This window comes from Heterocephalus glaber, unplaced genomic scaffold (genome assembly GCF_053883595.1).
Source record: "Heterocephalus glaber isolate CG9 unplaced genomic scaffold, H.glaber_assembly_v1.0 deba00001058, whole genome shotgun sequence".
Classification (NCBI taxonomy): domain Eukaryota; kingdom Metazoa; phylum Chordata; class Mammalia; order Rodentia; family Bathyergidae; genus Heterocephalus; species Heterocephalus glaber.
This window is the reverse complement of record NW_028258184.1, coordinates 3376728-3391500: the sequence shown is the minus strand read 5'-3', so window position 1 is coordinate 3391500 and position 14773 is coordinate 3376728. Positions and strand designations below refer to the sequence as shown.

The 14773-nt window shown below is 36.2% G+C and overlaps 1 protein-coding gene across 12 annotated transcripts in view; it reads left to right on the top strand.

Annotated features, from left to right (window-relative positions):
• LOC147828522 (PMS1 protein homolog 1-like) overlaps nt 1-14773 on the top strand; it is a 165754-nt gene that overhangs the window by 29263 nt on the left and 121718 nt on the right. For all 12 annotated transcript variants that reach the window (XR_015450650.1, XR_015450649.1, XR_015450655.1 and 9 more), the window contains exon 5: nt 12055-12168. Coding sequence is in view for 3 of the 12 variants with exons in the window: in XM_087209642.1 (XP_087065768.1) it covers nt 12055-12168 (114 nt within the window). In the remaining 9 variants the exon portion in view is untranslated. The remainder of the gene's footprint in view (nt 1-12054; nt 12169-14773) is intronic.

Sequence of the window (14773 nt, the reverse complement as noted above, 5' to 3'; positions counted from 1 at the left end):
ATTGAATAATGAGACAGCCAAAGGAAAATAATTTATAAGTGGATTTAATGAGTTTATTTAAAGTAGATATTATTTGGAGAATTGTTAGAGCCATTTCTTAGAAGAGCACTACAGTTTTAAGGTTGTAATAATTGAATCCCCCATGAGGTCCTGCTGTATATATTTTCATTTATAAAGTTATTATTTCCCAGAATTAGAAGTTATTCTTAATGCAATAGTATCTGAAACCAATTTAGTATTTCAGCTATTTCATATACACGTAAATAATTTCATAGACTGCTAGTTGAGCACATAATCTTAATTTTATAAGTTCAAATAAGGGCTACTCCTGTGCTTCGTAAGTGTTTATTTTTATGAATACTTTCTTAAAATATTGTTTGTGTAGCATTCAAAGCATGTGCTTGCCACTGAGTTTTATCCCTAGCCCTCCCTGGTATTGCAGAAGCTGAATTGGATCTCGATAGTATAAAGAGGTTTTAACTGTTACTTGAGAGAGCAATGTGATTTAAAGAGTGTTCCCATCTCCACGTCGTAAGAGTCTGATTGAGGCCTGTTCATTTTGATATAAGTATGTTTTGAGATTTGAACAAATGAAGACAAAATTTTGAAGGGTTGAATATCTCTGATTTCAGTCAGTCTGGAAAGAGGCCTTAGCCAGAAGCCAAAACCCAGAAATTTGGCCCTGGGGATTTGGTAGTGAACGTGGTAGCTCCATCTCCTAATAACCACTTCCAAATCTCTAAGATGGTGGCTAAAGATCTGGATTATAAACTGAAGATAAATAAGTAGTGTCTTATAACTTGTATTTGGTATATTCTTAGTAGTCTTTGTTCATTTTGTCCTTCATTAGGCCTCTTGGCGTTTTTACTCAGAGCATTTTGATGTTCCTCCAGCTCTGTTTCAGCTGTGCTATAGGGGAATCAAGGAAAGGTGTTGTACAATTGGGCCAGTGTTGAAGGTCGCACGCTGCTGCCCCATCCCCGCCAGGGTTGTGAAGGCAGTACGCACACAGAGATTCCAGTTCAGGACTGTGGCTCACATGCCTCTTCCTTGGGCAGAAATTACTCTTCCAGGACTAATCTGGAAAGTTTGGGTGGATTTTTATTTTTGTTTCCTTTTAAATTGATGTAGTTAGACTTCAAACCCCCTCCCCTCAATGGTTTAAAGTTAACTTGGGGCTGATTATCAAGTATGTTTTTGTTTGGTTGGTTGCTTGTTTTAGAGGGATTTGTTTCTTTTGAATGTTTCTTGTTGATTTTTTGCTATTTGTAAACTCATAATAACAATTTACATTAAATGTCTCATATTTTGTCATATCAATTTCTTTTACTTTTCACCCAAGTTCTATGAAATTACTGTATATAGAAAAGATAAAAGACAAATCCAAATTTATAAGTGGGACTGGTTTCTGATTCTGGTGTTTATCTACACTATTGTAAAGTGTCAGGGCTGGGGATGTAGCTCAGTGGCACCGCGACTGCCTTGCAAGCACAAGTTCCTGAGTTCAATCCCTGGTACGGAGAAGAAAAAAAGAAAGTGTCTGAAGTCTTCCATTACCCCTTGGAGAACTGAAAAAGACTTCAGGTGTTCCCATTGCATTCTCCACATACTGTTTTCCCAGGATGACATTTTTGCATCCTTGCCAGTGATTTGCATTTGTGGAGCCCCTTGTGGAAGGGCTGCATCTACTTGATCTGTCTGTATTCCTCTTCATACTCCCTGCGTGCATGCATGGCCTGGGGTGGTATTTAAATGAATTCAGCAGTGCTAAAGTCACAATACATAAATGTATAAAGCACCAATTTAAAACACTGTGTGGCTTCTCTTAACTCTGCCTCATAATAAAGTAAATTCTTTTGGGTAAATTCATCCTTTTGGATTCCCTGGTAATCTCTTCGATTTTTACAGTTTTTTTTGTTTGTATTTACTTACACTGTTGTAGTCTGTTTCCTTTCCTGGAAGCTAAGTTATTGATAGTCTTCATTACAGAAAATCAAGAAATACATGAAGACTTCATGGATAGGACATAATGGAGTAGCATACTTGTGAGGGAATGTCTCTGAAAGCTATCAGTTTAGTGTATTTTGTTTCTGCTGACTTAATTCAGTGAGCACATTCAATTAAGAAATGATCTTTTAGCGATCATCTAACCAAATACATTTGGGTTAATAAATGGTACATGTGAGACCACTCACTCGGAAAGGCTTTGTGAGAAAAAAAGGTTTAATCAAGTGAGCAGAGACTGAAATTGGGGGCAGATTTCAGCAGCTAGCTGAGAAGACCCAAGTTTATTACATCCGTGTGTGGATGAGCTGACAAGACAGAGAGAGAGAGATCAGCAGCTAGCTGGGAGAGATTTTTGTCTGTGGGTGGAAGGGCTAACATTGAGAGAGATATTAGCACCTAGCTGGGAAGAAAAGTAGGTTTAGGTAGGTATTGAAAAGGGAGCTATGAGCATAAGAAATGTTTATGACTGAGGGGCCAAGGACAGTCAGTGTGGGCTGTCTGCCTTATTTACTGAGAATGGCCTGTTGTTTGTTGAGAGCAGCCAGTTTGGTTTGCAAAGGTCTCATTCAGACCAGGAATGACAATTTGTATACTTTTTATTTATCATAACACAAACTTTTTACTCCAACCACTAGGGAGTTTTCTTCTATTCAGTAGTATCTGTTAGGAAATCCTGCACAAATTTATCCTTTGAATATAGGCCAATGAGAGTTGATCAGATCTCTACAGATTTTTTCAACTGTAAAACTTTGATTTTTACGGGTATCTTCATATATTTTGGACACTTTCATTCCTCTCATGAAATTGAAATTTCATATTTTTATCACTTAGCATGATAAATGAGTATTAGAATGATTGATAATCATAAAATAGAATGTTGGACTCCTAGAACTTTTTATTTTCTTCTTTTCTATTTTTGAGGGGAGGTATTCATAGATCTTTATGTGTGAAATGACCACTGAAAAATTTTTCGTCCTGCCTCAAATATATTAACAAATAGTTTTTTTGGTTTTGGTTTTGGGGTTTGTGTGTGTGTGTGTGTGTGTGTGTGTGTGTGTGATAAGTGGTAGTAGTGGTTTTTTTAAGGTCTTTTTTTCTTCTCCTTAAGTACTGGGGATTGAATGCAGGGCCTTCGCACTGAGCTACATCCCTATCCCTATCCCTATTTTATTTTATTTTATTTTATCTTGAGATAGGCTCTCACTGAGTTACCCGGACTGGGCTCAAACTTGCGGTCCTGCTGCCTCAGCATCCCAGAGTTCCCAGTGGAATTAGGGGCGTGCACCTGCTTGTCAGACACAAATAGTATTTTTTAATCCTGGGCCATTCCCAGCAGTTTGAGTAGTTTGGTCTTAATCTGAAGGAGGACCACGTGGAGGGTATGGTTGACTTGCAGAAGTGAGGTAGCTTCATTTAGCATGAGTTATGGAGGGGTAAGACCAAGTTTAGAGTCGGAAGTTTTACAAAGTACAAAACATAATAGATAAGGTATTCTGCTTAATAAGAATAAAAGATAAAAGCTGAAGTAAATATTGTTAGAAAGCAGTAGTGGGTTGATTTGCAAGTAACCTTTTCTGTGAAATTAGAGATGAGAAGAATTTGCAGTTGCCTCAAGGTTCTGAGATTAAAGAACAGATCCAGAAGGCTGACCTGAAGTCAATAGTATTGAGAAGGACAAATGATAGGCAGAGATTTCCTTTGTCATGTGTAGGTGGTGATAAACATACTCACAGACCTTAGAGGTGTTTGAAAAGATAAGCAGTGAACTTTGGAATGCTGTTTACTTTAATATTTTGTCTGCCTTTTGTGAGGAGTGGTATTGGGGATTGAACCCAGGGCCTTTGCACATCCCCAGCCCCCTCCACCCTTTAATTTTATTCATATTTTGAAACAGGGTCTTACTGAGTTACTGCATTGCCCAGCCTGGGCTAGAGCTTGTGATCCTTCTGCCTCAGCCTCCCAGAGTGCTGGGATTACAGGCAGTGCCATTTATATTTGTTACTTAGTCTGCTAAAACAGTTTATGTATTTTAATTTAGAATTATAAAATGGATATTATGCTGTTGAGGAGCTGCTGAATATTATTACTAGAGTGTCAAGACAAACTATCTCTCTACCTGCTTTTTTTTTTTTAAAGATAAAGAACAGATGTTATAAATTTTAGTTTAACAGTTGAGTAAGAAATTGCTAAATTGTGTGTTTGTACGCGAGGAGAGAAAAGAGATGGTTATAAACTTCACCTCCATGACCTAAAAACACATTGTGTTCTTTTTCGTGTTCCTCTTCTATATGTAATTTAAGTAGGATTTACTCTTTGCTTTGCTTGTCATGGAATAGTGTTGAGAGTCTTCTTACAATCACAGTATTCTATTTTAAAAACTTGAGTTAACCAATATAAAAAAAAACAAAATTTGTTTTCTCTTCAATTATCTTAAGCAAATTTAGCTTCAGTTGGGTAATTAAATATTTCATATCAATTGATGTTGCTATATTAGGCTTTGTTTATAAGTTCGAAGTGATTATATAATACAATTTTTTTACGCTCTAAAGAGCTACACATGTAGAACTATATGGGAGACTTAATTTATCTTTTCTCCTTTATGTGCTATGGTTAGAAAATGTTTCAGGTCTTAGATAATTTTTAATCTTGAGGAAAAATCATATTAACAGTAGGACTTTCAGAGGCCATCTACAATCTTCCTTTCATCTTCAAGAAGGACTTATTTAACTATTAAGAAAATTGGCTTTACAGCTAGACAAGCATGACTTCAAATTCTGGCCTTATAGCTTACTATTAATTGGTTTATATTACATGCCTGTCTAGGCTTCAACATCTTCATCTTTAAAATGAAATACACAATAGAGTGTAACTTATGAAGTAAAATGAGATAAAGCATTCTTAGTCCAGTGCCTGCTCCATAAATTCTCAGTAAACGTTAACTGCTATGTTTGATGCTCTGAATAGCATTAAAATCTGGTTAGATTTTAAAAGGCTTGTTAGAGGAAATTGCCTTATAAATGGTTCTGGAGAAAGATGAAGTGGGCAGAGGCATTCAGGGCAGGCAGAGCAGTGTGTACAATGTCAGGTTATCAGAGGTCAGAGAAAGTTGGTGCAAGAGAAGGGGAAGTCAGCCTGCAAAAATTGCGTGGGTCCGGATTCTGAAGACCTGGTGTACCTTACGTGAGAATGTGGACTATTGTACTTGGAAAGTGTTCGGTAGGAGACTAACAAAACAGAGTAATTCTCCTGGTATTGGAGGGTGGATCCAATTATGTTGAGTCGTGTGTAAGGCTGTGGAAGCTGGTTCAGTCGTGTAGGCAGTTGCACAGGGCCTGAGAAAACGGTTTGAACAAGAAAAACATTTCTGATTAGACAAGACAAGATCTGATGAGCAGTTGGAAACAATATTTCTTGATTTTAAAAACTACGAAGAAATCAGTCTCTACAATCTTCCTTTGAAAGTTAAGCAAAAATTAACTCAATGCTTTTATGTTTTATTTTTTTTCCCTGTGTGTGCCTGTATATGTGTGTGGTACCAGGGCTTTGTGAATGCCAGGCAAGTGCTGTACCTGAGCTATATTCTTGGCCCTTTTAAGGTTTTATTTTGAGCCAGAGTCTTACTAAATGCCCTAGGCTTGGTTTCAGCTTGCCCTCATCTTACCTCAGCCTCCCAAGCAGCTGGGATTATTATATCTGGCTTTTATTGGATATTTAAATTCTGCTTTTACATGGTTCAAATAAAAAAGCAGGAAAGGTAGGATGCAAAATTTTATTTCTCGTTTGCCTAGCTCATTTAATTCCTTTCTCCCGTAGCAAAAATATCTATTATTAATTCCTTTGTAACCTTCAGGAAAGAAAATAGTCGTGGATGTTCTATTCCAGAAAAAGAATATAAAATAAATATTTAAGTAGAGTCAAAGTGAACATAGGAGATTTGGAATTCAGAATTGTGTTGCATAAATTTTACCAAGATAGAATCAGTTTTGAAAGCCTGAGGCTGCTTAGCAATAGTCAATCATACTAATTCTTATTAGTAGAAAGTGATACTGTTCTTTTAACAGCAATATTGATATTGTGATGGAATAAGCCATAATTTTATGTTGAATTTAAAAGCTTTTGTAATATCTTAAGATAAGCTGCCACTGTGGCTCAAAGTTGCCATATTGCCAGTGTGGGAAAATAACCTTCTTTTTTTTGGTACCAGGGATCGAACTCAGGACCTTGTGCTTACGAGGCAGGCGGAACCACTGAGCTAAATCCCCGGCCCGAAAATGGCCTTTTTTAATGTTGTATTTTTGTCCCTATCCTTTCCTGAACCAGAGTCATTACAGTACTAATCCAGGAGTAGATGGCAATAGATATAGATCCAGTTAGATTAACCTGTAAGATCTTGGAAGTAGTAGTTAAGACTTCTAGATTTTAGAAAATTCAAATGTGAGCTTAGTATATTTGAGCATATGTTTTGCAGAAAGAATCTGGTTGCTGTCTTAGTCTGTTTTCTGCTGGGTAAATTATAAGCAGTAGGTTTATTTAGCTCATGGTTCTGAAAGCTGGGAAGTTCAAGATTGATGGGCCACCTCTGATAAGGGCTTCATCACAGCATGGTAAGCAAGCTTGAGAGACAGAGAAAATTGAACTGAACTCACCCTTTTTAAAATTAAGAATCCACTCCTGAAATAACTAACCTAATTGATTCATGAGGGTTGTGCTCCATGCCAAAGTATCAGTTCTATAAGTATCTACTCTTTTTTTTTGGTACCAGGGATCAAACTCAGGTCCTTGCGCTTGCACAGCAGGTGGCGAAACCACTGAGTTAAATCCCTGGCCCTCTAAGTATCTACTTTTAATACTATTAGAATGGTGGTGAAATTTCAAATGAATTTTGGAGGAGACATTCAAATGATAGCAGTTGCACTTTAAATGAGTAGGGTATACTCTGTTTTGTATCCTGGAAGGAGTCACTATTGCATTTTTTTAGTTCATTGTGTGTCATCTCTGTCCAACCTACTTTTCCCTGTATATCACAGATTGCCTTTGCAATTGAGGTTTACTAATTAAATATTGGGTAATCTGACCTAACTTCATTTTTCTTCAAACAGTGTGTGTCAGTGTAGTAGGAACAAGGGAAAAGGGACAAGATGTATTTGGCTGACTTCAATCAAACCTAAGATGGAGTGCATGTAATAATATAGTTTTGATTGAGCTGGTTTTGCACTGTCATCATAGTGAGCAGAGTCAGATTCTTACTTGGCACATTCAGATGCTCCGGCTTTCTGTGACCTAGATAGAAAACATATGGAGGTTTGTGTGTATTTTTAGCACATGTTAAGCTTTCAGCTTAAGGGCGAGATATACAAAAACTTCAGGAAGTGAAATAATCTCTGTTTTTGAAAATTATGTAGAATTGATGAAGTGATAGAGAAAGCAAATTATATTTTCTTCCAGAAAATGTAGTTAAAAATTCAGTTTCTTCTACACTCAATTTTTATTGCATTTAATTGTTTAATTTAAATAACATCATATTTTGAAAATAAGTACTGCTTATGTAATAGTGAAGATTGTACCTGTTGGCAGACCTCTTTATTATTTATTGCTAATCCCAGTGTAACTAGTTGGAAAACCCTCCTAAACCAGCCCACTGATGCAATAATTCCCTACTATGAAATCATGTTTCTAAGTTGCTAGCAGCACTGTTCCCTTTAAAATAAAACAGACTTTTAAATCACATTTCTTGTTCTCATATGTCACAGTTTTTCTTGTTGAAGTGATCTTTTCACAATTCTGTATTCAGCAAGGAACACAGTGAGTTAGCAGACTTTCATTAGTCAGCAGCTGAGATTTATACCTGTACTTGAAGCATCACTGTAATGTAAACAAATAAATATACTTATGTTAGTAGTGCCTATTTTTTAGTGCAGTAATTTTAAGACATTAGTTTCTTGAAATATATTCTTTGCTATTAAAAAAATATATATATACATATATATATGTGTGTATATATATATATATGGTCACTGGGGATGTGGCTTACTGGTAGACTGTTTGCCTAGTATGTATGAGGCCTTGGATTTGCTCCCCAGCCTGGTGAGAGTGCGTGTGCATGGAGTGGGTGGTTGCATGTGTGCATATGCATATCTGAGAGCCAACATAGCTTTAAAGAGCAACATTTTTTGTGAATAAGTTTTCATTGTACACTTCATTATAAGAGACTTCTGATGTGAGTCATTTCATACAGTTGCTTATTCAGAACTTTATATACTTTCTGTTGTTTTTGAATATCGATATTCACCAGCTGCTGGCTGGCTTAAAACTGGCATCGTAGCAGAAGAGCTGCTACACACAAAGTCCTGTGTGCACGTGTGGCAGTTCTTCAAAAAATTAAACATAGAGTTGCCATATGGCCCAACAGTTCCACCCCTATGTGTATATTCAAGAGACATGAAAACGTATGTCCACACCAAAATTTATCATTCATAGTAGCCAAAAAGTGGAAGGAATCCAAGTACCCAACAGCTAATGAAAGGATAATTGAAATGTATCTCCATGCAGTGGAATAAATGATAATGAAGTATTGCTTTAACTTGAGTAGACCCTGAAAATTTCAGAGAGTGTTTATTGAACCTGCTGAGTACCAGGTGTTGTTGTAGGTATCAGGGACTCCACCCTGAACAAGCTGAACTCCCCATCTTCTCTTGCCACAGCCTTTTCTCCTGAATTTCCTGTTTTGGTGAAGTGATGCTAGTGCCACTCCAGTTTCCCAGGTCAGGAGCCTAGGACACATTTGTATAGTCAGTCACCAAATCACTTCACGTCTGCTTTTAGCCTTTAGTCTGTCTGTCTTCTTTCCCTCTTACCAATGCTGGTTCTGTAATCCAGCCCAGTGATTCTTAGTTATAGTAGTTAATATTAGTAAAATATGGTACTTTGCAAATGGCTTACCTTAAAAATAAAAACAAAAACTAGAAGGGTAATCCTATAAATGTGACGTTCACTGGCTTGCAGTCCATTGTACTTTTAGGAGTAGAAGAGAAAGCAGTAGCATGACAGGTAGTGTAGCAGGAATTAGCACTCTCAGGGCACCTATAGAAGTACCTTGTGAATGTGAACTTCATTTTGCATGTCCTCAGTAAAAGCGGAGACCCTCTGAGTTGGTTTACTCTAGTCATGTTATTTTGTTTGTTTTTTTCTTTAGTAATTTTTTTTTTAAAAAAAGAAAAACTCCATGTTATTCTAGTTTCACCTCTTACTAAACCATTCTTGTCAAAGATCTCTTTCTGGGGCTGGGGATTTAGCTCAGTGGTTTTGCTGCCTGCTGCGCAAGTGCAAGGACCCGAGCTTGATCCCCGGTACCAAAAAGAAAATTAAAATTAAAAAAATAAAATAAAAGCAGTAGATTTAAAAAAGAAAAAAAGATCTCTTTCTGACATCCACATCTGATCATGATATTTTCCCAGTTAGATTTTTCCAGTGAAATCTGTATTGCAGATAAGAGAAGCTGAACTCCTCTGTATCGTGTGCTAGCTCATTAATAATTTTGCTTCTATCTCTATAGCTTCATCTCCAATAAGGCAAACTCTATGCTTTCATCTTTTGCATGTACTTTTTTATTTAATCAGGAATGATAAGTCAGAGAGGCAAACTCCTTTTTCCAGTCTTACCCACATCGCAGCTATATGTAGCAGACGTAGGCTCCATTTTCCTTCTCCACTTTTAGCTTAAGAGCTGAGACTCTTTTACCTTGGAATCTGGTACAAAGTAGATGCTCCATAAGCATTTATTAAACAAATTCAAAATTGATGTCTCCAAAAATTTTAATTTAGCCCAAATATTTATATAATATTTGATAAATTAAAAGATTGAAAAATACCTATGATGCCCATATCTAATGTCTCCTGGAGCTTCAGACCTTAGCCTTTTTATTAACCTTTATGTGTAAATGTAGTTAACAAAACATATCACAATATTTTGTGTAGAAATAGACACATTAAACCTGTACCTTAATTTTTAAATTGTGTACAATTTATTTTTATAGTTTGATTTTATGTATTTTACGTTCTTTTTCTAATACAGGTTACTTTCGCAGCAGTAGGTACTGAAAACTTGAATTTAAGGATGGAAAAATACCTGAATTTTTTCTAGTACTGCTGTTTTGCTGCACAGTTTTAGACTAATTACTCCACATCTATATTTATGTAATATTAGTAAATGCAAGTGTTTGGAAATTTAGAAATCCTGAGGTGTGAGGATCTGCATAAGATTAAGACTGATTCCAACAATTACCAGCTTCATTCTAGCGGCATTGGAGACAGAATCCAGGATCTTCCCAGTGAGCCACATCCCCACGTCACCCCTTTTTTAAAATTTTGAGACAGACTGTCACTAAGTCTCTAAATGGCTCAGGCTTGTGATCCCCCACCTCAGCCTCCCAGAGTGCTAAGAATACAGTAGTGTGCCACCATGCCCAGTTCTTTTTAGACATTTTTATTTGGGTTTCTTTGATTTTAGGACCACCAGTTTTACTCCTTGCCCTTCTTCTAAAGAAAAATTTTTTTATCTTTAGATGACTAGGTTAAAAATAGTTTTGTTTTCTGTGGTTATTTGTTAATACTATCAAGGTATTACATAGCATATCACATGACCATGGAGGGTACTCATGAAAAGTGCCTTTGTCAGACAGACACTCAGTTTTTTGGGGAATTTCTGTTTCAAGTCTGGATTTGGTTCTAAATTATCACTCCCTTTTACCATAGAGGAGGAGAGAAATGTTGGAAAGTGAAAAAGAATGAGAGGTTTAGAGCCAGAAAGATTTGGGTACATGTCTTAAATATGTGACCTACTGTCTACAGTATTTTTTGCGGAAAATTAATTTCTCTGAGCTTCATTTTTCTTAGGATCTACTCTTAACACCGTTAGAATGGCAATGAAATTTCAACATGAGTTTTCGGGGAGACATTCAAATGATAGCAGTTGCACTTTAAGCCAGTGGCGTGTACTCTGTTTTGTATCCTGGAAGGAGTTGCCACTGCATATTTTTAGTTAATTGTGCGTCATCTTTGTGCAACTTACTTCTCCCTATATATTACAGATTGCCTTCACAATTGAGGTTTACTAATTAAATATTGATAAACAAAACTACTTCCTTTTTTAAAAAGCTTTTTTGGTCTGTGCACCACACTCTTAATGTTCTTTCTATCTCTGTGCCCAGAGGTCCCTCTTGAATATTGATATGGATATGCTTTCTTCTTGGTCCTTTGCACATTTTTATCAGTACTTAGGGAGTGCCAGGTGAATATTTCTTGAGCAAATGGATTGTTTCTATATTGACAATTTCTCAAGGGACTTGACTATAATTGGACCTCATTAATTGAAGAGATTGCAGATTGCACCCAATTGTGCATTTCACAAAGTTTGGTTTAGTGTGTCTGGGCCATGGTTCTCCTAATCTACCCTACCTACTACATACATGTAGTGAAAAACATCCAAATTCATCACGTCTCCCTATGAGATTCAGTTAACTGTAAGTTCTCTGTATTTTAAAAGTAATTAGAAAAGGTAATGTTAAAGTTCTTGCTTTTTCCAAAATTTTTGCGCTTACTGAACTATTTACAGAAATCCCTTAGCAGCATGGCTGTCCATCCTCTATAAAATAATAATTATCTTACTTGGAGTAACACTTAAGTTGTAAGTGCACTTTGAAGTACATATTCTCAAGTTTAGGATGAGAGAAAGAGAGAGAATGTTGAATGAGACTGTTTTATGCCACAACGATCTGTGTGCTTGCCTACCTTATATGTTTTCATTTCTGAACAACTCTGAAAAACAGCCCTTTGTTGGGAGAAGGCCAAGGATAAGGGAAGTTGAAAGTATTGAACACCACAAATCATACAGCTTCTAGAGTTCGGAATCAAGGTTTGTTCGGTCAGACTTTATAGCTCTCAAGTCCATTCCATAGATATATTAATGACTATAGAAACAATTTCTATAAGTTCTTGAATTTAGTAACTGAGTTGTGTTAACAGTTGTGTGTGTCATTTCATCTGTATGCAGTTATTTGGCAGAAAACTAGCGTATCTGACCACAAGACGGCTCTCATGTCAGTTCTGGGGACTGCTATTATGGGCAACTTGGAGTCTTTTCAGGTACCACTCTGAAGAATCTCAGGTATGCACAAAAATGTTCTTTCATAATTTTGACTTGGTAATGATGTGGTTAAAATATTTCTCTTTTGGGGAGTTTAGAATAAGAGGGTTTTTTTGTGACTTTTTTTTATCAAAATATGTATATAAAGTAGGTAGGAAAGAAAATACATATAAAACTAACCTCCTTCCCCAGCCCTGCTTTTATCTTTCTTTTTGCTTAAATTGATTTTTAAAAAATAATTTTCAGTTTAGAGTCTTACTTCCGTTAGACTGTAAAATTGTTGAGCTTGCTTATCTTTTCTTTCCCTTTCCCATTATATGTACACACTCAAACTTTCTTTGCTCAGTCTATCAGCTTTAGTGCTTTCTGACTCCCTATAATACTAGATGATACTTCCCCTCACTTACTTGCTCTTTCTTGTTTCAATTTTGTCCGTAAGACATTCTTATTATCAAGCCGAATAGCATATTTTCATATGTAATTTTGTTGTTGCTGTTGTTTGCAGTACTTTAGGAGTGAACCCAAGGCCTCATGTTCTACCATTGAGCCATACTTCTGGTCCTGTAAACATTTTTGCTTTGCTTTATTTTGTTTTGTTTCGTTTTGTTTTGAGACAGAGCTATGTATTTCAGTCTGGCTTTGAACTCACTAAGTAGTCCCGGCTGGCCTTGAACTCATGGCGATCCTCCTGCCTCAATGCCCTTTCCCCCCAAGTGCTAGAATTAACAGGTGTGCACCACTATTCCCGGCCCTGTAACCATTTAAGTCTTTCATCTTTTGTCTGAATATTGATTTCCAAAGGATGAACATATTATGACTGTAAGTGGTTTTCATTGAAAAACCTACTGTTGTGTTGGGGTTACACTTTTCACAGGATCCAGTATTATGTCTCTTATGCCATACAAATGAAAATATTCCTATTGTCTCAATTAAATAAAATTTTTCTTTCTTATATTTCCATCAGTTGCCAAAATTTGTCAGTTTTTCTTTGCTTTACATGTGAACTACCTCATAGAAGTTTTTAGTTTTTCTGAGGTTTCTGACAGTTTTTAAGTGAAATTTTCTTCAGCAAATCAGTAAAAAATTCTTTTGATCATTCTACTATAGTTTGTAATCCATTCCATTCCCTCTTTTGAAAGTCATTGCTCTTAGAACCCACTTATCTCTTATATGGATTGATTGTATTTTAAGCTTCTCATCCTGAGATATATTTAAATCAGAACACTGATTTGTTCCATTAATTCTTATATCATAAGTGTTTGTTGATACTCGTTCTCAATGTTTTGAAGGTACAACTTTAAATATCTTCCACAGAAAGGGCACACAAGAGATATATTTTGCACTTTTGATGTTGATGTTGTTGTAGACACAGAATTAGAGATTAATTGAAGAGTTTTTCCAGGCCAGGGATTTAGCTCAGTGGTTCCACCGCATGCCTCACAAGCACAAGGACCCAAGTTTGATCCCCTGTACCAAAAAAAAAACAAAGAAAAAGAAAATACAAAATAGTTTTTCCTTAGAACATTGAAGACATTGAGTATCTCTTTGATCATCTGTTGTTGACTCGAAGATTAATACATAGCAGTTCTTTCTAGATAATTTTTTTCTCTTTGAAAATTCTTTAGATCTTTCCTTCATGTTTGTTCTTAGATTTTATAAAAAATTGTCCAGATCTGTGACTTGTTAGGTCATCATTGTGCTCAGCAATTATGTGGCCCTTTTGAATCTGGAGACTCATTTCTTTCTTATTCCTGGGTTATGCATTTCCATCCATTAACACTGTTTCTCTCCCTCTCACTCTCCACTGATTAGGACCTTCTCTTTTCTCAAGTTTTGCATCTTTTCTTTTTTCTGTAAGTTTTGGGAGATCTCACCGACTGTACCCTTTAATTCTTTTAGGATAAACAATTGAATTGTTTACTTTGAAAGTTATATTTAATATCAAAGGGCTTATTTATTTATTTATTTATTTATTTATTTTTGGTACCGGGGATCAAACTTGGGTCCCTGCACTTGCGCAGCAGGCCCCAAAACCACTGAGCTAAATCCCCGACCCCCAGTTTTTATTTTTTTATAACTTCTTATGAATATAAAATCTTAACTCTTTCTAAAGATACTGTTTTTGTTTTTAAAGTATTTCTTCTTTAAATAATCTTTTTCTTAGGTTTTGTTCTGCTAACCTAAAGTCTTTTTTGCAAAGTGTCTGGTTCTCTGTCTTGCCCCATGAATAGGAAATCTAACTGGGTATTGGTGACTGGGCTTATGGACTGTAGGCTGTCCTTCAGTGTTGTGTAATCAAGATCATCACCCTGTTCCTAGATTCTGGGAGAGTCCCAGTTGCCATAAGGGGGTGAGGGCTTAAGGTTGAATCTGCATACCATATCCTTACTGCTCGGGTTCTTAAGAAACCAATTATATCTGTCTCCCTGCATCCATCTTCTTCTTTTCTGTTTTTCTTTCCTTTCTTTCCTTCTAGTACAAAGTTACATGAATTGGAGTCAAGACATATTGTCATTCGGTTTTATTAGAGAAGAGGCCTTTTGTTTGGTTGGCTGCTAACTTTAAGCCTGTAGGATCTCTGGAATTCTGTTGCTTGTTGTAGCTGACTCAGGATGCTAAGGGTACA